This window comes from Haemaphysalis longicornis, unplaced genomic scaffold (genome assembly GCF_048455015.1).
Source record: "Haemaphysalis longicornis isolate Haplotype H1 unplaced genomic scaffold, Haemaphysalis longicornis Haplotype H1 scaffold_1, whole genome shotgun sequence".
NCBI lineage: Eukaryota > Metazoa > Arthropoda > Arachnida > Ixodida > Ixodidae > Haemaphysalis > Haemaphysalis longicornis.
Window position 1 is genome coordinate 458,062,941 of NW_027526203.1, and position 22,952 is coordinate 458,085,892.

The 22,952-nt window shown below is 45.3% G+C and overlaps 2 protein-coding genes across 3 annotated transcripts in view; one reads left to right on the forward strand and one right to left on the reverse strand.

The window, feature by feature from the left end:
* Nucleotides 1–12,686, forward strand: part of Reepa (Receptor expression enhancing protein A) — a 56,905-nt gene extending 44,219 nt beyond the window's left edge. For both annotated transcript variants that reach the window (XM_077687914.1, XM_077687913.1), the window contains exons 8-9: nt 5,232–5,334; nt 10,679–12,686. In XM_077687914.1, the coding sequence (XP_077544040.1) occupies nt 5,232–5,334; nt 10,679–10,753 (178 nt within the window). In that variant the 3' untranslated portion in view covers nt 10,754–12,686. The remainder of the gene's footprint in view (nt 1–5,231; nt 5,335–10,678) is intronic.
* A 1,178-nt stretch (nt 12,687–13,864) lies between these two features.
* On the reverse strand, nt 13,865–21,682 carry LOC144156102 (protein O-mannose kinase-like). The gene is made up of 3 exons (XM_077687911.1): nt 21,335–21,682; nt 18,602–18,825; nt 13,865–16,840 (listed from the first exon to the last, which is right to left on the reverse strand). Exons 1-3 carry the CDS (start codon nt 21,605–21,607, stop codon nt 16,363–16,365), a joined length of 975 nt encoding a protein of 324 aa, XP_077544037.1. The 5' UTR covers nt 21,608–21,682; the 3' UTR covers nt 13,865–16,362.
* Nucleotides 21,683–22,952: the final 1,270 nt, after the last annotated feature.

Here is a 22,952-nt window from a genome sequence, read left to right on the forward strand (position 1 = left end):
CACTTTGACGAGGTCACTTGTGAACAACACTGCCGAAGACGCAGCAACACGGCATCTTCGGACACACTTCTGCGACTGAAATGTTGCAAAGCGCGTTATCTTTGATTCACGTTCGGAACGACCCGCAGAGCAGGGAGGACAAGCTGTGACTACCACAGTTGACCGACATAAAACGAATAAGCAACAAAATTGCGGTGTCCATGTACCGTCGCAGTGTAAGCAAATGTCACGTGATGGGAACTGACCAATGATGACGGCGGCTGCGCAGAACAATTGGAGAAAAGAGTGCCAATACTCTGCAACCTTATCTAGTGACACTAGATGTCACCTCTCTGACTACCTCCCTCTCACACTTTCGCCATGCGGCGGCGCTCCTCCACCAAGGAGCGCCCTCCCTCTCACTTTTTCCAGGCGCTCCTTCCTCGTTCGTGGCTCATCTGAACCATGTGACATTTGTGCGGGAGGTCAAACACGATTTGCAACAACATGCTCGGCAGCGGTGACGTGCTGCAAGATAACGGCAGAGTAGCGTGCGCCGCCATGCATTCACTGATTATGTGATTACACTGCCACGCTATTACGCAGCAGATATGCGCCGTGACCGCGAAGACTGCAGTTTGCGCTGCGCACTGTGGGCTAATGTACGGGATAGCAGAGGACCCCAGCTAGCTTTGCTAGAGAACGCTACGCGCCGTACACTAGCCCTGCGGAATCCGAAGACTCACGCACGGGTTCGAGTACTCACATGCGGTAGACAGGCTCCGGCAATCCAAAGTGAGGCTTTATTGCCTGGCAGATACAGGGCATACACCAGACAACACGACTATCGCTCGCGGGGAGACAGTGGCTCCTGTCGCTCGCTCAAGCCGCTGGGCTCAGACCTCGATATCCGTCATCACGGCCGCGGGAGCAGGGGAGGCATCCCGAGGCGACCGGTCAGGGCAGAATCTCTCGGCAGAGTTCGTGGAGCCAACTGGGTTCACCGTCATCGGGGCATTCGGCGTAGGCACAGCCGAGCCAACCGACTCCGACCAAATCACCCAGTCGACTCCCTGCCGGAGCGCTCGTTCGTCCCGCAGGTCAGCTCGGAGGGGAGAGGAGGTCTTCCCCAGGTCGGGGAGAGGGTGGCGCGAAGGAAGGTGGCAAACTGATGATGATGATGATGATGATTATGATGATGATTAAATGCCTCCCCTTTGAATCGGGGTGATGGCGTGCGCCATCTTGCCTATCTTAGTAGATTGAATTTAAATTTAGTCTCTCAACTCGGATTTCTTTTTAATTCTGCCCTGCCACTACCCCTGGCTGGGCTGTTATTTTATCGACTTCCCTGCTTTTTTTCCACCAATACTCTAGCCGCTGCTTAGTAATACCTACTGCTGACCAGTTAATGTTTCCATCTATTGCGAAGCCCAGTGCCTCAGGAAGTAGGACTTTCCCCCCAATTCTATCCGGCTGAATCTTTTGGCATCCTATTACTATGTGGTCGATTGTTTCTTTATCCCTGCCACATACAACACATGTCTCATCCTGGGACGAATATTTGCTCATGTAAGTTCGAGTTCTCAAGCAGCCAGCCCGCGCCTCAAAGAGCAACGCACTACCTTTATTGTTGTCATAAAAGTTCTCTTTCCGGATCTCTTTTTTGCTTGCTTTGTAGATTCCCAGCGACGCCTTCTTTTCCATCCTCTCTTTCCACATGTGCGTCTCTGTTTCCTTCACTTGCTTTTTAACTGCCCCCCCTTGTTTATTTGCCGCGGTCAAGGTATATTTAGTCACCAGCTTTCGCGTCCTCTTTCGCCATTGGGTGTCCACCCTTTTAGGGTACAGGTACCTGTGCACTCTGGCTGCCCAGTTCTTCTCATCTAAATGTCTCAGCCGCTCCTCAAAACATATCTTACTTTGCGCTTCCCTCGCCTCAAATGAAGCCCAACCCATATCGCCTTGTACCGCCTCATTTGTAGTCTTACTGTGAGCTCCCAGTGCTAATCTGCCGACTGCCTTTTGGTTAACCTCCAGTCCCGACAGGATATCGGACTTTAAGCATAATACTGCATTAGAGAACGTGAGCGCCGGCACCATTACCCCTTTCCAGATGCCTCGCACTACCTCGTACTTATTGTAACCCCAAAGTGCTCTATGTTTCATTACTGCTGCATTTCGCCTCCCTTTCAGTTTGAGGTGTTCTTCATGGGCATTCAGGTAGCCTTTTCCTTCATTAAGCCAGATCCCCAAGTATTTGTACTTATTTACTAATGGTATGGCCTCCTGTTGAATTCTTATTGGTGCTGTATGAGCTTCCTCGTTGAACACGATGACTGCAGATTTCTGTGGGTTAAAATGTAGTCCTAGGTATGTTGCCTCATCACCACAAATGTCGGCCAGTTTTTGAAGGTCTTCCGCATTATCTGCCAGCAACACTATATCGTCCGCGTACATCAATCCCGGAATCCGTTGCTCCACCAACTCTCCATTGCTTCGGTACGACAAGTCAAAGCCTAATCCACTCTCCTCCAATCGTCTTTCCATTCCTCTAATGTACAGTGTGAACAGCAATGGCGAAAGGGGGCACCCCTGCTTTAAACCTCTTCGAATGTATACGGGCTCTGTGCCTGTACGCCCTTCCCATGTAATATGCGCCCTGTTATCCTCCTTCCCCCGCGCCCTCGCGCGCACGTTCGTGGCGAGCCGGTTCGGCGCGTCGCGCGGGGTCATGAAGAGGACACGACCTACGTGACGCGCCGGCTACCCAAAATGGCGGCTCCCAGCTCACAGAAACATGTGCAGGCGAGGCGTAGGGGAACACGGGCCCCCACAGCACAAATTTTGCATTAGGGAGTATGTTGTGTTTGTTCGTTGTGTGCAGCTATCGGCACGTTTGCTCTCGATCAAAAGTAGAGAGTTTTATTGCTACATGATAAAACAGCCATCATAGCCCAAGTTGGCGGCCCAAGTAGAAGAAGGGTGAATAGCGCCGACGAGTTTGGAACCACCTGCAGCTCGCTCTACCATTTTGGAAAGCAAGAACGCCACCCTTTAATGGCGCCCGTGCGCAGAGCAATACCAACTAAACAGTGACTGCTGTGGCCTTTCTGGACGTCAAGAAAGCGGTGCTCACTTAGTTTTGTGGACAGCATAGGAACAACGAGGTGCCACTGTCTGGCAAAGTTCATCAACAGAAGGAGCTGGACCTCACTTGCATCCTCACATGTACTCGGCGCCAAGAAACAGGGAGAAAAATGTGCAGAGAAGGCGAACCCGTGGGATGTTTTGGATGCGTTTGACACGATTCAGTCATTCTTAGGGGCACCTGACTAGCAACGAGGCACTTCTTGTAGTGTGAGAACTGAGCTGTGAAGTTGCTGCAGGTGAGGCTCGCAAGTAATATGACTGGGTTTCGGAAATAAATTTTGGGTTTGTGGGCGATTTTCCTGTCGTTTGTTTCATTCTCACGACAACAAAAAAAGCGAATTTTTGGGCATTCTCTGGCTAATTGGTTATTGCGGGGTTCGGCTGTACCTGTTTTTCTATGCTTCATTTTGCTTTTCACATCTTCTACTCTGTAAAATTGTACAAATGTCGCCTTGACTGGTTCCAGTGGTTGTAATGAATATGTCGACAGGTATGTCAATATGAACTGCAAAAAGACTTAGATGCCACATGTGCAACGAAAATACCCTCGTTTTTCCCCGTTGCACAGTGAGAAGAGATTTTGTATTGTACATAGCACCCATGTTTTGAATGCATCGTAGCAGAAAGCAACAAAGCCTCAAAATGTTTTGCATTTGCATTAAAACCTTGTTACAAGAGACACTTGGTGCTAAGAGACATTTGAAGGAAAAAACGGTTTGGTTGGTTTTCCCATGTTTGCCATGTTAGCGACATTTCATACAAGAGACCTTGGTCACAAGAGGCACGTTTCCCAGGTCCCTTGAGTGTCTCTTGTAACAAGGCTTTACTGTATATTAAGGGCCTGGAACTACCACGTCATTGAAAAGTTATGATGCTTTATATATTCTACAGTTCAAAATTCTCTTGCGGAAAGTTTATGTTATGGCTTATATCATGGCACAGGCATTTTCATACAAATAATTGCCCAACAGGAGAATGCTTAGGTGTTAGACTACATAGTTCATTAGGACATCAAGCATTGGCGTTAACGATGAAAGGACTGCTGAGGCTATCTTCACTGGCTGTTGGGCTATATTGAGTAGCAAACCCCCAGTTGTAGCACCTTCACATTGAATGTGTTTGGTGATTGCTGGTTAACCTGAAAAAAAAAATTTCGAGTGAAAGCTTGTGTTCAACATTACGTGCCACGCGTGGAAAGTGGTAGATGTGTATAGTACATTTTTGAAGCTAGAAGCTGTCTGTCCCCCACCCACCACCATCCACTGCGACCCCCAGCACACCCTCTCCAACTACCTCAAGGGTCTCGTATCTCTCCACAAGCTCTCCATACCATCCTCCAACACCCCCCTAGTGTTCCGTGGAGCTTCTGGGGACCCCGGCCCACACTAACTTAGGAGGCAATGAGGCAGCACATTCTCATGCTCGAGAGCTAATTACCCAAGCCCCTGCTTATTTTTTTCTTGTAACAGCAGCATCCTTGCCCCACTGTACACATACACCGCATTACGCTCCACCATACCCCCCCCTATCATCAGAGGAGGCTTGCATGTGGCGCATCATCCAAGCTCACACTTCCCCCCACCGCACAACCTTACACCACTCCCACCCCCACCTGTTTCCCTCATCCCACTGAATGCGTTGCGGGGTGCCCCAAGGATCCTTGCCCACCCCTCCCCACACCCCAGGCCTGGGAGGCAGGCCTTGCAGAGCTCCAAGGTCTCGGACCAGGTGCTAGTCACTTCCTGAGGCCTCCAGGTCACAGCAGCCTTGTGAACAACCGCCATCACCCCAAAAGGGGAAGCTTTTTGAATAAATGCTACTTCTCTCTCCATCCATTTCCAGCCCAGTGCGACGGAGTTGTGCCAGTCGCTAGGGCATGACGACATGGGGAAATATGATTACATATCATACGGGAGGATATGTAGCTCAAAATCGGAGTATTTACTCGAGGTGTTTATTGTACTAATTAGTGCTTACACCAAAAATGCACCTGCGGTTGTCATATCACCTGAAAACGCTGAAAGTCATATCAAACTATCAATTGTGAACAGGTTCCAGCATTCTTCTTACAAATTTTGTTTTTCCATGACTGTAAAAAGGATGACCGAGTCCAAGCGTGCTGCAAGCACCCAGGGAGAACCAAGCAACCCACGAACCCCGCAGACGGCTACCAAGCGCTCAATCAGGAATCGTGCACGGCAGGTAGGCAATGCTCACTGTGATGTCCCACTTCTGGGGGCTTTTCGTCATTATAGCATAGTGTTCTCCGTTATACCATTCGATGATGTTTTGAAGTGCAGAAATAAAAGGCCTTACCGAAAATAACATCAACAACAAACAATTGTGCTCAAAGTCGCAAAGATGAAAAAAAGAATTCACGCAGACAAAAATTTTAAGAAAGCTGAAATATAATGTGTCCCTGCCTCTTCCACTGAATATGAGAAGCTTAAGACGTTTAAGCATTTTGAGTGAATGCACCAAATAATTTGCCTGGATGCCAATGAGGTAGAAGTACATAAATATGCAAATAAATAAGATAAGCATCACCAAAAAAAAGTTTGTCTACAATATTAGGACTTCATTAAAGGGTCACTGAAGTCAAAATACAAGTTGGTCTTGATCGATAGGTTAACTCGCCAAGAACAGGCATATACCACTCTTACGTGTAGCGTTTTTTTTTTAAATAAGGTATAAAATAGCGAAAACGTGAAGACAGGTGCCGCTGCTACTGGCTGTACTGTGCGACTTGCACCTGAAGTGCTTAACTCCTTCATTACCGCAGAAAATTGAGCGATTTTTCAGGGTCTTAGAAAACTTTTTTTTAGCTAAACATATTGGTTAGCAAATATTCCAGTGACGTAAAATATGGATGATTTAACGCCCTTTCCAACAGCACCAGTTTTAATAATGTTTTTAAAAATAATGGTGAAGAAGCGTAAGCGAAGTTAGAAGAACAGGAGAGCGCTTCATGGAGCTGACGAGCGGACATATTTTGTGCTACAGAGGACTCCAAGAGAAGAAACAACACGGGGTGAGGTTCTTAATCCACAGAGAAATAGCAAGGAGCATGGAAGAATTCTTCAGCATTAACGAATGAGTCGCAGCCGTTGTGATCAAGCTAAACAAACGATACAGATTAAAGATAGTACAGGCCTATGCACCAACAGCTAACTTCGATTACGATGCCGTAGTATTTTCTACGGGGATGTGGAATCAGCATTGAACAAGGGAACAACACAGTTCACAATTGTGATGGGAGATGGATTGATTGGTGGATTGATTGATTGATTGTAGGGTTTAAAACGGCTACACAACGCAGACAATGAGGTGTGCCGTAGTGGAAAGCTCTGGATTAATTTTGAACACATGGGGATTAACAGGCACCGAAATATTGCACACGCGGGCGTTTTTGATTTGCACCTCCATCAGAAAAGCAGCCGCCGTGGCTTGGAATCGAACCTGCGTCCTTGTGCTCAGCAGCACGCCTTAGCCACTGAGCCACCACGACGGGTTGTGATGGGAGGCTAATGCAAAAGTCGATAACGGGATAAGAAACAAATGGGAGAAAGGTGCGTGAGAAACCCCTGTCAAACGTGCCTATTTAAGTGCACTTACACAGAGTGCACTTGGCTAAAATGTCATTCGAGAGCAGCTAAACGGTAAACGCGAATGACACTTTACAAGGAACGCACTTTAAGCTGAGTGTGTTCCCCAAACACACTTTACCGGGGCCAGCTCGCCGAGTGAGTAATCTCGTGAGCAGAAGTCCGGAAATGCGGATAAAATAACCTAAAACCACGAGCGTTTGGATGATAATAAGTAACGTTAAAGGTTAATCATATATATATTGCTTATTTACTTTTACAAAAGGAGAAGCAGAGACGAAAAACAAGATATTAACCTCTCTCTCAACACCGTGCCAATGCCGCCTCGTGGGGTTTTTCTCCATGGCAGCTGTTCTCGTGGGTGGTTCCTTGTGACCCTGTGATTGTATTCCCGCTTCAGCCTTCTCTGTTATATTCCACGCTTTCAGATAATTTCCCCCAAACGATAATACTGCTGTTATTCGCTGCACAGTACAGTGAAGATATCAGCGCCGGTGTTCTGTCGCCGTCTTGACTCCTTTTTTTTGTGTGTGGACTTGTGTGAGGCACGGATGGCGATTTCGAATAATGCAAACATAACGAAATGTTTACAATATTTCTCACGTGATAAAGAGGGGGAATTTCAAGTAATTTTGCGTAATATTTACGCCAGCTATCGTCACTCACATCGCGGCGAAGGGCACTTTATTTCGTCGTTTAGCAGTGCGCAGCCGAAGCGTCACTTGGGACGCCCGAGTGCACTCAGCGTAAGCGCACTTAAATAGGCACGTTTGACAGGGGTATAACTAAGAAAACGAAGGAACTATTTGCGAAACCTAAGAATATGAAGTACAGTGGATCAAGTTGAGTTAGCAGAGCTGTCTAAATTGATTAACAGAAGCAAAACAAACGACATTAGTCATCGGCAAAGACAGAATGTACGCACTCAGAGACGAGCAGGCACAACATTACGCACAACATGGATGAGATAATCAAGGTAGTGGAACGATTCTGCACTAGACTGTATGACAGTGACGTTAGATTAGGGGAAACTACTGACAGTACAAGCTTAACTACCAATGTCCCACTAGTAACTAAAGAGGAGGTAGGAAAGGCTCCCAAAGGCATGCAGAGAGGAAAAGCTGTAGGTGACGATGGTATAACCGTGGATCTTTTGAAGGAGGGAGAAGATATTGTACTAGAAAAGCTTGCTGCACTATTTCCGGTATGCTTAAGGATTCAAAAAGTGCCCATAGCCTGGAAGAACTCCAACATTATTCTGATTTATAAAAAGGGAGATACCAAGGATCTTAAGAATTGCAGACCCATCAGCCTACTCTCAATTGTGGACAAGCTTTTTACCAAAGTTACAGATAGCCGCATAGGTGACTGCCTGAATTCCCAAAAACCCAGAGAGTAGGCTGGGTTTCGGAAAGGGTACTCAACCATGGATCACATCCGTGTTGCCAACCAAGTGATAGAAAAATCCGCAGAGTACACTAAACCCCTTTACGTGGCATTTATAGATTGCGAGAAAGCGTTTGATCCCGTACTAACCGCAGCCGTTTTAGAAGCACTAAAAGACCAGGGAATAGAGGAGACCTACATAAGACTTCTAGAGGACATATGTAAGGGATGTGCGGGCAGGATAACACTTCACAAACAAGTGATAAATTCAGATCCGAAAGGGAGTAAGACAGGGAGGTACCGTCTCACCAAAACTGTTTGCAGACAGCTTGACTGGGAAAACACCGGTTTAAGGATAAACGGAGAATAGTTGTCATCTGAGGTTTGCAGACGGCATCGACTTGCTGAGTGAGAATGCAGAACACATGCAAACAATGCTTGAGGAACTACAGTCAGAAAGCACATCCGTGGGGCTAAAAATAAATATGAATATATTAAAGTAATGAGGAATAAGCATGCCAAAAACGCCCTCTTCAGCTTAGTACATAAATGAAACACTAGAAGTAAAAGAATATAACTACCTCGGGCAGATGGTTGGTGCTGACCCTAACCGCGAGCGAGAAATCCGGTGCAAAATAGGTGTGGGCTGGGGAGCACACGGCAAGCACTCCCAAATAATGAAAAGTAAGCTACCTGTATCACTCAAATGAAAAATCTACAACCAGTGCATACTGCCGGTGATGACATACGCAGCTGAAACTTGGCGCCTTACTAAACAACTGGAAAGCAAACTTAGATCGGCTCAACGGACCATGGAACGAAAATGATAGGAGTAACATTCAGGGACAGGAAATGAGCTTACTGGATCAGGGAACAAACTCAAGTAGAAGATATCATAGTTCAAGTAAAGAAAAAGAAATGGACTTGGGCTGGCCATGTAGTAAGATGAACCAACAGCCAGTGAACAATTTGGGTAACGTAGTAGATACCAAGAGATGGGTCTAGAAGAAGGGGAAGGGAAGGCCAGTACCACTGTGGAGGGATGAAATGGGTGAATTCGGTGGCCAACAGTGGACTCTGGCAACGCAGGACAGGAGTGTCGGAAGTCATTAGGATAGGCCTTCGGCCTGCTGTGGACCTGAGTAGGCGATGATGATGATTATGATGATGGTGATGATGGTGAAATAATGGTCGCAAAAAGTATCAAATTCAATATTTTTGTCTGACGCCAAAGAAAAGAAAAAAAGAGAAGTTGTGTGTAACAAACCACCAGTAGTAGAAAAAAAAATCAGAACATACATTTTACGTAAACATTTCAAAAACCTGTCCTAGAAAAAAGATGAAGTTGCGCGGAACAATTTGTCAGGTATAAAAAAAATTTGGCATGCGTGGTGCCCGTGCCTTGTGGAGAAGCCCAACCTCCATTTCAAAGTGCACAATTTTAGGTGGTTCTCTGGAAGAAATCTGGTGGTTTGACATTATTAGAAGAACCAATTAGTCCCCACGTGACGTAAAAACACCTTGTCTATGACTACGGCCACTGCAGGATTCAGGGCAAGCAAGCGATGCGAAGTAATCCGCTTGGAGATGAAAACCAAACTTATTGGTGGGTGTTTGTTGACGTTGATCATCATTTATGTGTCAAAACCTTCATTTGCAGTTTATTATTTTCTGACTCGCTATGGTAACCCTGCTTGGAGGAATAAGGTGTGATGCTGTAGAAACCCGCACGTGCCGGCGCCGCCAGCGCCTTACTGCCCAGTTTGGAACGTGCCATTTTTTTTCTTGCACTGCCGCTTACTATCTTAAAAAGCGTTCCTAACTAAATGAACGCAGGTGCTGCCGGTTAATTACCTATATTTTGCCTCAAATGTATCTGCAGTTTTCTTTGTGCTAAACAACGGGGAAATGCATGACATGCACCAGTGGTTCACGAGTTTCAAACTGTTATGACTATATGAACCGCTTGGTTTTCGAAGCCTCTGTGGGACGCTGCTACGATAATACGCCGTGGGGCTCTACTTGGGTCCAGCGAGCGAGCTACGACGACAAGGCGAGCCCCTAAAGTGCTTTGCACTTAAAAATCTGAAAGACCCTTGAACACCTCGGCCTCGCGGACAATTTGGTCCTTGGGGGTTGCATAGAGTCCTGCGCTTGTTTGGCTTGGGCCTCAGGCGGCCATGCTGGGGTGTGCCTGGGATGCCGCTGCTCATAATTCGATATATCCAATGTCCGGTTCTTACGGGGCGGTTTCGTGTGTTTGACATAAATAATTGGCTGTTCTTGGGTTTATTATACTCCCTTGGGCTGTGCGTGTGTTAGTGTGTATTGTGTTAATGTGAATAGTACAGTGTGCAGTGGTAGGGAGTGGGTGTGCCAATAGTTGCTAAATGTGCCTATAGTAAAGGGGAAAAAAAAGCTGGGTTTGCTTGATAACCGTACATTTCAGTAAGGTCATGCCTGTGGAAAGCCAATGAACTAAATGCTGCAAGTGATGGCATTTGATGTTTTATACAGGAGCAGTGTTTTCTAAGAGTTGTTTGTTATTGTTCCAGGGCAAAGCTGCTGAGCAAACTGGATCACTGCGCCGGTCGTCGCGGCAGGCCAAAAACCAAGCCAACAAGGATTGAAGCATTCTACAGGCACGGAGGAGTTCCAAGTCATCAAAATTTCAAACTGCCTTGCAGATAATTTTGCAGGGATTGGTTCGGTCTTGGAAAATGTTGTTCAAATGTGCCTTGCTTTTGTCAACAGGTGGTAAAGGTTTGCCCAGTGTGGGTTTTGTCTCTGTGAGCTCCCTTGTTAAGTTGCATGTTTTTGTAGTACTTTTTACGGTTTGGTTGAACTTAACTTGCCACCATGTGTGCCACTAATTGTGTGCATTCCCAACTTCCACACATTCTCATGGTATCTGTGCCACCAAAACGCACGGGCCAGGATGAATGCTACTTGTTTGACATTCTTTTGCCGGCCAATCCTCCCTCTATACCATTTTTCTTTCGCACGGTCTCACTCACTCGAGCAGTCCAGTAGAGCATCAATGGTAGGCATTAACACCCATGTGCACTTGCTGCTGGTCTTCCTATCTTTTTGTAAGTGCCATAGGTACAGCTATTGTGCAGTTTTAGCTTTGCCCATTGAATCCTTGTGCATACAGTGCATAACCTACAATAAACTTGCTGTGATATATATTTTTTTGGAGAAGCAGGCGTGTTTTAGATAGGCTGCGGGTTTTGGTGCCTTTTATGTAAAAACCTATGAATCTCAACTCAAGCCACCTTCACTGCTTCATGCATATACTAGTACTAGTTGTGTTCATGAAGTGAGCTAGACCATGCAACGCTCATAGATGACATGAAGACTTGCATTGTTCACTTGTTACTAACAAAGCCATTGTCAAGTGAGTTCTCATGGCAGTTGTGTAAGGATTCTTCTTGGAATGGTCCCAGTCATTGGCAGCAATAAATAGTGATTTTGTGGGGTGCGTGTACTGTTCATGACAATTGCAGTCATGTGCACATTGAAACTGATGCACATGCATGCTGTTGGTGGTGTAATGTAAACTAAGTTAGCAGCTGCACATCATTCAAGATATTTTGATGCCCCTTAGAGGCTATGTAGCATTTTTTCCCCTGTATCTGTACGTTCCTGAATATGTCTTGGCTGGTTTTGTGCAGTTGTGATTCTGAATGGGTGCAGTAGCTGGAAACCACGTGCACTTAGAAATGAGTGAAACCACAGCCTCCATTTCAATTGTCGTGTCGGCTTTCAGATCTAAAGTGTGGTGTTCTTTTTCGAGTAAGTGGGATGTAAGCCATATGTGGGGCAGCTGTCTTGAAGTGGGGAAGGCAATATGTTCACTAAAATGCAAATTTTAAACGTGTTCCAGAAGTACAATTGGCATTTAGTTTTCGCATTTATTGTAAAGGATCGACTCGTTTGCCTCCTAGTCGCCAACCTGGTGGGCCTGTTGCCGCCCCTCTTGCACAAACCACCTTCCCCACTTGTGTGTGCTTGACATGCTTTTGAATACGAATATGTCAGCAGGTACAATGGAGAGACATGTTGCTGCTTTTCCGACTCTATTGTTGTCCACAGTTATTCCTATATCTTTTTGCACCAGTTTGGGGCCTCACAATCTTGGCCGCACTGTGTATTTTTTCTACAGATCCGCAAGCTGCCGTGTCTATTATTTAGGACACGGCTGAACGCAAATGCCCTGTTACTTGTCTTAAAAAAAACTTGTAGGGGTGCAGCATTGCAGAGATATACAATTGCATACTGGCTGTAAAGCTGGTATACTAGTCAGTAAAAATTCCATTGCAGGTATTACAGAAGGCTGCCTTTTGTGTATAGCCAAAGAATACTTGGACAGTAAATACCATGAGCATAAATAACTCATTTTCTAGGACCACAAATGAGTTTTGGTTTTTTTTTTTTTTTTAACCATTTTTATGCTCTCAATTTTTCATCCCTGGTTGTAGATTTTGAAAGAGTACGACTTGTTTGCACAGTGTGCAGTATACTTGACTGTTTTGGTAAATAAAATGTAAGTTAAATTGATGCTGGTGTGTGAAATTCCGTAGGAAAAAATGGGTACACACGACAAAATTAAGATTAACATAAGCCACATTTTCTGCAACCCAGGTGTCGTAGTATATTCTCAACATTTATGCCTTATTTTATTCCACAGGGAGGAGCAAAATGTGTGCAAGGGCATACATTTCATCCAGTTGTGCACTAGTGCACATTGCATGGGTCAAGGCTGCTCTAGAGGTACCTGGTTGGGTCAGGCAGGACGGTAGCATAGACCTTCATGGGACTTAGTCATTCACGTGCCACTGAGTGGTCCTCGGTCAGGTATTCCAGCTCGTCCAGTGTAAAGATTGTAATCCTTTGTTTAAGCCGGAAATGTGTCAAAAAATGGCGAGACCACAGTTGCACACCAAATGTCCTTCAAGGCACTCAATGTTGTAAGTAGTGTTCTGGCTGCACGTTCATTTTGCTTCACCAGTAATCATTGCTCATCTTGCTAGTCCTGCTGCCATGTATCATCTTTGGTGGAGGGTGCGGTTTTCATCCCCATATTGGTTCCCAAGCTTCACCCTGTCTCGGCTCCTGAAGAGATCGCCTTGAAGCTCTTGGATTGTGTCGGCCTCCCCAGCCCAGTCTTCCCAGTCAATGACCCGCCTAGCGTACAGGTTGGCTGAAGGCGTGGGTGCACACTACTGATGCTTCACTGTGACTTCCTTAATTGTAGTTTGAATCGTGAAAGCTGTCTGTGGTGAAGCACAGTGACACTTTATCGTCACAAAACTGAGGCATCAACCGGCAGCGGACAGCCTCCTGTATTTTTTCAATGCCAAACGCATCAGCCCCGAGTGGCCAGCCAAGCCCTTTCCTTCTACTCCGGCCACTCTCCCTCAATTTCTAGCCTTCCCAGCGCTTTAGTCAAGTGACTGGTTAATCTCGAGGCTGTGCGTGTTGTAAAGTGGCAACATTGGCAAAACGTGCTCTATAGTTGGCCAGAGTGCCGCTACTTCAGTAATTTCAAACATCGGTTACCTTGGCAACCAGGCACAAGTCTCTCTCGAATTCAGTTACGATTAGGTGATCCTGGTTATTAACCTCAAGGCCGCACCTTACGACATGTGGGAGAAACAGGCATCCCACTTACTCCCATTGTGAAGCGGGCAATTCGTTTGGCATCGAAAAAATAAAGGACACGATGGTTACACAGATAACCACAATTTTTCTTTTTTTCCTCTTTATTTTCTCAGACATTTTCTAAAAGGGCATCAAGGCAGAAGGCAAAAAATACCTGACGGGGCCTCGGTACCTTTACGGAAATCAATACGTACATTTTGAAAGATAACAAACAGTTAAGTTGTGCGGTTGCAGTACATCAAAACAATATCGCAGAATAATGAAAAAATAAGCGCTATAATTTGTACATCGTCAGCACATTTTCATCATTTGGAAATATTAACTAACCCATGCATCTCTTTGGCTCATACATAAAAACTAGTGAACGTTGTGATCATTGCATGGTAGACAGCAGTCCGAGTGCATGTAACTACATTGTCTAGGAGGCAAATATTTGAGACTAATACTGACCAAGAAACATTCATTCTTCTTTTTAAAGCAAATGAAAGATTGCTTGAAGCTTGGGTTCATATATAATGTATTTTATACGGTAAATTTAGTGGTTTGATACTGTATGGTTTGCCAACCGCAGTTGGTTCGTTTTGGCAGTTGCTTTCTTCTTGGATAGTGGTCTTAAATTGTATTGCATGATAACAAGGTTATAATTACAGGTGGTAGTAGTACCCCAAGCCAAAATTCCATAACTGAATTTGGAATAAAATGAGAGTAATATATTATTTGTTGCAGCCAGGTAGGTACCAGGTTCTGAAGCTTGTCAGTACACCCAAATAGGGCGGACAGATCAGTTTTAACCTTGTTAACGTAGCAGTCCATGATAAGTCTGCAGAAATCCGTACGCCTATTATAACTCAAATACCGTAATTTCCCGATTCTAACGCGCCCCCGATTCTAACGCGCACCCGATTTTCCTGGCAAAAAAAAACGAAAAAATTTGCACCTCCGATTTTAACGCGCACGAAACTTTATGAGCAAGAAAATCGAATGCGAGAGAAACGGGCGATTTATTTCTCGAAATAATCTCACTCCTCGTCGCTCTCCGCTGACCACAACATCTCGTTCTTGGTGCCGTCAAGCGCGTTCGCGATGCCACACTTCATAAAGAACGTTCAACCATGATCGATGGGATCGTGGCCCATGCCTCGCACGCCCATCCTGCGAGCTTCTCCAGAGGCGCACGCTTCAGCCGACCGCTCGTTTTGAACTCTTCCTCCATGTTTTGAACGCGTGAGAGCCGCTGCCGCCATTGCTGTTATCAAGCGCGCAAGTGGAACGATTTGACGATTTGTGTGAACGCCGATAGGAAAGCCTAGGCGCCTATGCTATAGTGCCTAGAATATTCTAGGCACTATACCTATGCTTCCTGCGCATGAAAAATCGTTGCTAAAAGCTTTGGCGCCTGCTTGAGATGGTGATGGGCGGGACGAAATTTCCGTTGTTTCGGCAGTTTCGGTTTCGTATCCGATTCTAATGCGCATGCGATTTTTAGACCTATTTTTCCGGAAAATAAGTGCGCGTTAGAATCGGGTAATTACAGTACTTGTTTAAGTGAAATATTTTAAATCGATTGCCACGAAACCTCGTTTATTTACTGGTGTAAAAGTAATATAGGTGGTTTTGTTTGTATTAAGACTCAAATTATTTTTCTGTGGCCAATATGATAGTTTCAGAAGATAATCATCAATGATTTGTTTAAACAGTGTTTCGTTCATCCTGAAAAAAAATTGCCGTTAGAATACATTATTAGATTAGAAAAGCCTGTTTAGCCGTAATTTCAGCTATATAAATAAGGTATAAGGGCGGTGCTAAAATGGAGCCCTGTGAAACGCCGTATTGTATATCCGTTTTGGTGGAGGATACATTGCCTATTTTAGAATATTGGAATCGGTCTGCGATGTAATACTTCAGTAATGTTATCACTATTCCTCGTACATTGTATATCTGAAGTTTTAATATGTCATGCCTTATGGTACCGAACGCTTTCTTTAAATCCAAAACGAGGCTGAGCTTTAGTCATCTGTTTTTCAGTTTTTCACTATATATTTTTTCTTAATATGAACGAGCACTACCTTCGTAGATTTTTCTAGAAACCATAGTGGGCTGGGTCATTTGATGTTTTTTTGAAGAGACCGTGTAGTCCATGACTAATAACTTTTTCAAATATTTTCGACAAAACATGGAGAATTGAAATGGGCCTTAATTTCCTCTTCTCCACCCTCTTTTGAGGTAGTGGTCCTTGCAAATGGCTAGAAACTCAGCAAGTCGTCTGATCAGTACAGTGGTGTGCAACGATAAATACTTGTGAATGATTATGAGGTTTAATGCGACGACATAACACAGGCAATGAGGCACGCCATAGTGGCTCCGGAATAATTTTGACCATCTAGGGATCTTTAACGAGCGCCAAAATCTTGAACTCGTGGACGTTTTTGCTCTTCGCCTCAATCATAAAAGCAGCCACTGCGACCAGGAATCAAACCCGCATCTTTGGGCTCAGCAGCACAACGCCTTAGCCACTGAGCCACCGCAGCGGGTTGAATACTTATTGCCTCGCCCGAGACCTCTGAACGTTAGTCTACAAATCGCGTTCCCACTCCTCCCACACCCGCCTGTAGTCCCTTAAAATGTGCCCCACACTTGGTCGTTGCTCTGCCTGATGCAGCTTACATCGGCGGTGCACGGGAAATAGATGAAACTTGAAACTTTCCGCCTCTCGGGTAGTCCCCAGAAGCCAGAGGCAAACGTCCGGTATCTTCCACACATCGCACGCCGTGTCGCACAAGGCCTGTTCCGGTGTGCCACCCCGTTGTTCAGGTGCCAAGAGGTCCCCGTAAAGCGGGGGTGACCCACAGGCAGCCCTTCTGGTGCGGTTGGCATATGGCAGAGCATCTAGGTCGTTGACACGCAGCGTCAGATCAGAGTGCACTAGGTACTGCGATAGGGTTTTCAGCACTGTGTTGGAGTCGCACATGACACGACTGTGGGTGTGCAGGTACTGCAGAATGGTCACGTAACTGAGGCACAGGGAGAAACGTCGGGAGAGGCTGTCATACCTGGGGGAAAAGAGAGAGCATTGGGCAAAGGGATGCCACCACTGAGAACACAACACTACGACTGCAATGACGCACTTCTCAAGAACATCATTTGCTGCCTGCTGCTGTAAAGAGCTGTTGGCTATCAAAGCTACACAACATACAACACAATACAACGAGGTTTTATTTCCACCAATGTCACTATGTCACTACAGGAAGAAAAAAGCGGACAGAAAAAAAGCTGCAACCATGCAGCTTTATGGAGCACCGTCCAATGACGCAGCAATGACCAGCTACAAACTTATGATGTACATTGAGAAAAATGATTATACAAAATTTTAAGTACAACAACAAAAATGACAAATGTGGCACCTAAATAAATATATCCAGGATGCGGTCATTAATTAAAACCAGAATGTCAATTTTCTGTTTGTGAAAATAATTGAGCGTGTTCGGAAGTGTATGCTTTAGTAGCTGATGTCCATAGTGAGTCCATGATGATGGGAGCTTCCAAGGAGGCTTATATCAGCTTGCGTATACATATACAGTTTCTTGTAAATAAGGCTAGGTCCATAAAAGTATCCAGTTTGCTTCGTTCTGCATACTTGTAGCTACGGATGAGTTTATATCGATATATGTTTTCAGCCTTTAATATTCGGTTCGATTGTGGGGTTTAACGCGCCGACGCAATGCAGGCGATGAGGCGCACTGTAGTGGAGTGCTCCGGATTAATTTTGACCACCTGGGGATCTTTAACGTGTGCCCAAATCTCGTACACACGGGCGTTTTTGCTTTAATATTCGGTGTTTTAGAAATTGTTTTTTTGTGTGCGCTAGAAAAGGAACATTTTCAACTGCACGAATGGCTTTCTTTTGCAGTGTTGTTATTTTATGTACGTTTTGCAAGGCCGTGTTTGCCCAGACTAATGCACAGTAGTTCAGATGTGAGTGAAAGAGAGCCTGGTATAAGTCTTTATGCCAGTGGGTAAGAAATGACGACACCTACTTATGATACCAGCGGATTTTTACACTTTCAAGCAGAGTGACCTAACATGCTCGTTCCATGACAGATGTTCTGTAAAAATGGCACCAAGTGTTTTCACACTTTTGAGCATAGCGATTTTACACAGGCCTAAAACCATGCTATCAGGTACAACTACTGCCGTGCCTAAAGGGCACAAAAGTACATCTTTTGGTTTTCATTCATTTAGCATGAGGTTATTTTTATGGGACCAATCTTGGATTGCGTAACATATAGAACATGACAGGCACTATCGTCTCCAAGTTATTACTGGTAACAAACAGTGCAACCATTGGCATATATAATAAACTTACAATTTATCTGTATGTGTGTGATGTCATTTATGTAAAATAAAAATAGAATAGGTCTGAGAATACTCCCTGTGGCAAGCCGGCTTATGTAGGCTTAGTTTGTGATCTGTGGCTATTTACTTCTACACACTGAAAACGCGTCAACAAGACTGCATGAGATTATAGGACACACCCCGAAAACCATAGTTTTGCAATTTATTAGGAAGTGCATAATTGACAAGATCAAATGCCTTGCTTAGGTATAGGTATTTGCCTAACCTTTTTTTGAAATTTTCCAGGATCGTATCTTTTTGCATTAATGGCATGCTTTCAGGAGAGTGTTTTTTTCTAAACCAAACTGGCAGTCAGTTATGCATCTATATTATGCAAGCAGTCTCACATCACAAATGTAATTAGACAACCGAAGCTTGCGACTTTCCACAGGCAGAAGACGCAGGTGCCTAAGACTCACCTAGTGAGTTTTGACTGAAAGAGAGTCTGCAATTGATCAGCAGATCCTAGTAGGAAGTATTCTGTGACGAGAGTATTGTCGCAGGACCCAAGGTACTGGACTGTGTAATCCATGTTTCCTAGAAGCTTGTACATGTGCAAATTGTGTTGGAAGTCTGGCTCTAGCCGAGCATCGGACAGATTTGACAGAACCACTTCGTGTTGTTTCCATTTGGCAAGGTACACCTGCAATGGCATGAAAATAGCAAGAAAACCATGAGCGCCAATCTCAATGCTACCGGTTACTTGTTCACAACACACAGTAAGGCACTGATTAATTTTAAATGGGGCTCTACGCAGACCTTGGTTATAGGCCCACTGCAGTGGGTGGCACCAAGTTTGGTTAGACTGCCTTAACTTCTTTGGGCATAAACCTTAGAGCAGAATGCATTTTTGGGCTGGAATCATGAGCTCAGGTGTCGCATTAGGTTGATTTGGAAGTAAGTCAGACCCGGAGGGTAATTGGGGTATGGCATCAATGTGATATTTGCTAGTGCTATGGAGCAATGAAATTAGAGGTGCAGTTCCCATAAAACATGTTAAAATCACCTTACATAAGTTGAAATGTTTCACGAGTTTTCCAGTGATAATAGAATGCAAAACTTCAGGTAGGACGTAATAAACGGCAGTGTGTGTGTACAGCCATCAGCAAGCATTTGCTATACAACCTAAGAATAAAGACTGATTTTCCCCATTTCCCCCTTGAGCCATTTTCTAAACCAACAAAACAGAAAAATAGAATAACATGTCAGATAGCATGAGGTGACAAACAGCAGACATTTTCTTGTGATTTTCTCGTGATTGCATTGTGCATTGTTTTAGAATTGCCACATTACTGCATCTCCTCAACCTTATCACATTGCACTTAGGTTCTTCCTCTGCTAACTTCCTTTTCCCTTTCCTCACTTTTAGGTGTGTAGTTCATTCAGCTACATAAGTTGTCAGAAGCTTTGCAGTACCAATCACATCAAGCCCTGGTCAATGCCCCTAATGAGTATGAATCACGTAATGGAAGGCAGCGGTAGATCTCGTCTTGCAAAAATCTGCAATGTCTCAGTAGGAAGCTGACATCGGTCGAGCCCTCTAGCCCACTTCTTTCCTTTACCGTCCTTTAATCCACATACCCTCAACAGGCCTGAAGCCCGCCCTGTATCTAATAAAGACGTCTTTCTTCCCGTCTTGGCCAAAATTTATAGGGCACATGAAGGCTCAGTTCATAATGTTGTCTGCATAGCACATGCTGTCTGCCTAATTGTATGCCAGGTACTGGCGACCGTCACAGTACCCAAGCAGTGCGCTGGTCCAAAATCATATGACATTCCGCAACGCAGCGTCTTTGCCAATATTACCACAAGGCATTTATTTTAACTCAACCAAATCAATGTGTGCCCTCGTATAGAGACAGTTCAAGGGTAGCCACGCAGTTGCTGCACATGCTAAGTGCACTCTCCTGGAAGTTCCTGCGGCTCTCTAGTGTGCAAGAAGAATCTGCATGCAAGCATTTTTGTCTCTGCTTCCTTCATTTGTACTGGCCCGTATGAAACAAACACTTTCAGTGCACGGCAGCAGAATGTCTCTGCCACTGTGAATATTAGTCGGACTGCAGTAGACTCCGTAAAAATTAACCCACCCAACTGAAATAGCTGGGAATCGCTTTCTGTTCTGATTACGACCAATGTAAAAAACATTTACTTTGCCCGAACGATTTCTTGTGCACTTTGGCATACTCTAATCGTTCCAAAGTTTGCTCCTGCAGGAGAGCCACAGAGTGCTAAGGGGCACACCATAACTCTAGTAGAGACAGCAAGAAGACAGTGGTGCCAGGAAACATTCATGGTGAAGCCTTCGAGCATGCATGATTGACATTGAAGTGGCATCTAAGGTAAAAAGATTATAGAACTTGCAAGGGTGGCTGTTTGGGAAAATTGGTATGACATCTTGGTCCTGGAAAGTAGCGAACTAACGACAAGGACAAAAGAAAAAGACAACAATGCAAAGCGCTTTGCTTTCGTCTTCTTTTTTCTATTGGCCTTGTCAGTGCCTTGTGTCATCATGTTTTTTCCCCTCCTGTACCTGTCGGTAGTTTGCACTTTCTCAGACCAAGATTATCAACGTGTCTACAAATGTCACTTATAAAGATGGCGGCAAAAGGTGCTCCAAATAAAACAGCAGTAGTTGCATAGTGATATTTACAGTCACGGCATAAACGTAAAGAGCAAGTCTGGCAACTCCTTTAAAAAGTGAAACAAGAGGAACGTGCAACAGCACTTTTTAATTCTACAGCACAGCATCCACATAAACTTTCTTATAAGTGTTTTTTGTATGACTTTATTACGCCGCAAACGGCATCTAAATCAGTGGCATGAATTTACTGGACATCATAAAAACCGAATCGTGAATTATCTATCTTGAATCGCGAATTACTTGCCTACCATAAATCAACAAGACCCGACGTAGAAACTCAATCGGTTCTGTCTAAACGGAAGGTGTGTCGTCAATGGAACCGAACGGGGAGCTCTGCAGGGGATCACACGTTCGTACGAGGCGATTAGTCAAACATATGTTAAATGCGGGTAAAAAATAATCTGCTCCAAGTCTACCAGTGGTTTTCGCAAGATGGGCACACGAAACGAGTGATGATAAAATGTTTGGCAATCGCGAACAGTCCGCGGTTATGGAAGGAAAGAAAACGCACGTTTTTCACGGTGCCCGAAGTCAGCAGACGTATCACGCGGACATCGTTCCGAATATTTTTGCAGGACAGCAAGGGGTGACATTCAGACATTCCGGGGAGCCCAAAGCTACCGTTGGGACACAAGGGTCTGCACGACAGATTGCCATTTGCCGCGACATCTTCCCAACAGACAAGTTTGTGCTCGCCGTCTTTGCTTAGGTATCGCAAAAGAAGCGCAATCAAGGTTATGCACAACACGCCTCCTTTACACCATAAATTGCAACACGGACGCATGGACGAGATGCATCCCGCCACAAGAAAAAACTATGCCCGCCGCAGCACACTCAAACACAGCGTTGGCGGGTTGTTCCTATTCGCACGTCCCGTGCAAACAATTTTAATGTTTTGTTCGCACGTGGTGTGCGAACGATGTTTTCGCGCGTCACGTGCGAGCAAAGCAACTTGCCGCTTATGGTTGGTTCCAGCAGTTCTCGTAAATTCTTTGTGGGACCTAATCATCTCAATCTGGCTTGCATGCATGTGCAAGTTTCGGTTAGAATTCAGTCTAAGCAGATGCTTCCCATTGTCTAGATACGCGCGCTGAGATTGTAGAAAAGATGGTAGATTTGATAGCGTGTTGTTGGTGTTGTGACGTCCAGTAAATTCATGCCACTGATTTAGATGCAGTGTACTCCCTGCCGTTTAAAGTCATACGAAAAACACATATAAGAAAGTTAATGTGGACGCTGTGCTGTAGAACTAAAAGTGCTGTTGTTGCACGTTCCTCTTGTTTCACTTTTTAAAGTAGTTGCCTGACTTGCTCTTCACGTTTATGCCGATACTGTAAATGTCACTATGCTACTACTGCTGTTTAATTTGGAGCACCTTTTGCCGCCATCTTAGTGTAACTTCGAGTATCGATCGTGTTTGTGGGTGATTGGTTGGCCACAAACTTCCGCTCAAACCGCGCCGGGGGGGCGTTCAGAGAGAGATAACTTTATTTAGTGACCCGATATTGCCTCTTCATAGGCGTGCGCAGAGTTCTCAATTTGGGGGGGCAAAGTCTTACCGCTGCCCCCCCCCCCCCCCCCCAGAGCAACTCCCGACCTCTTCTCACTGAAGGCCTTCCGGTGCGAACGCAGTGCACAGAGGGATGGTTATAAAATTTTTATTTCAATGTGATGGAATTGCAGCGCACACAAAATATTTCTGAGCAGAAATTTTACTTTCATGTGTTACATCGGCAAGGTATGGGGCAAATTTGGCGCCCCCTTCAGATGATTAGGGGGGGGGCGGCCGCCCCCCCTGCCCCCCATGTGCGCACGCCTATGCTCAGAGGGTCAGCGGTCGAGCCCAGCTTGGACCCGACGGGGGTCCCTGTGGCCGGGCCGTTCATAAAGGTGATTGCTTTGGCGGATCTCGCTGAAGCACTGGAGATCCAGCACGTATTGCTAGAGACACAAGAGCCTTCTGGGTGTCTTTATTGGGGCTGAGCAGTGCGGCCGCCCAGTATGATTCATTATGAATAAAATTTTCGGTCTGCATAGTGAGGTACTGCCATAACACGTGTTGCATGTTGGCCCAGACTCCGCAGGATGGACAGAACAGCGCTGCGGAAGGGAGGGTGTTCGTGTGGATT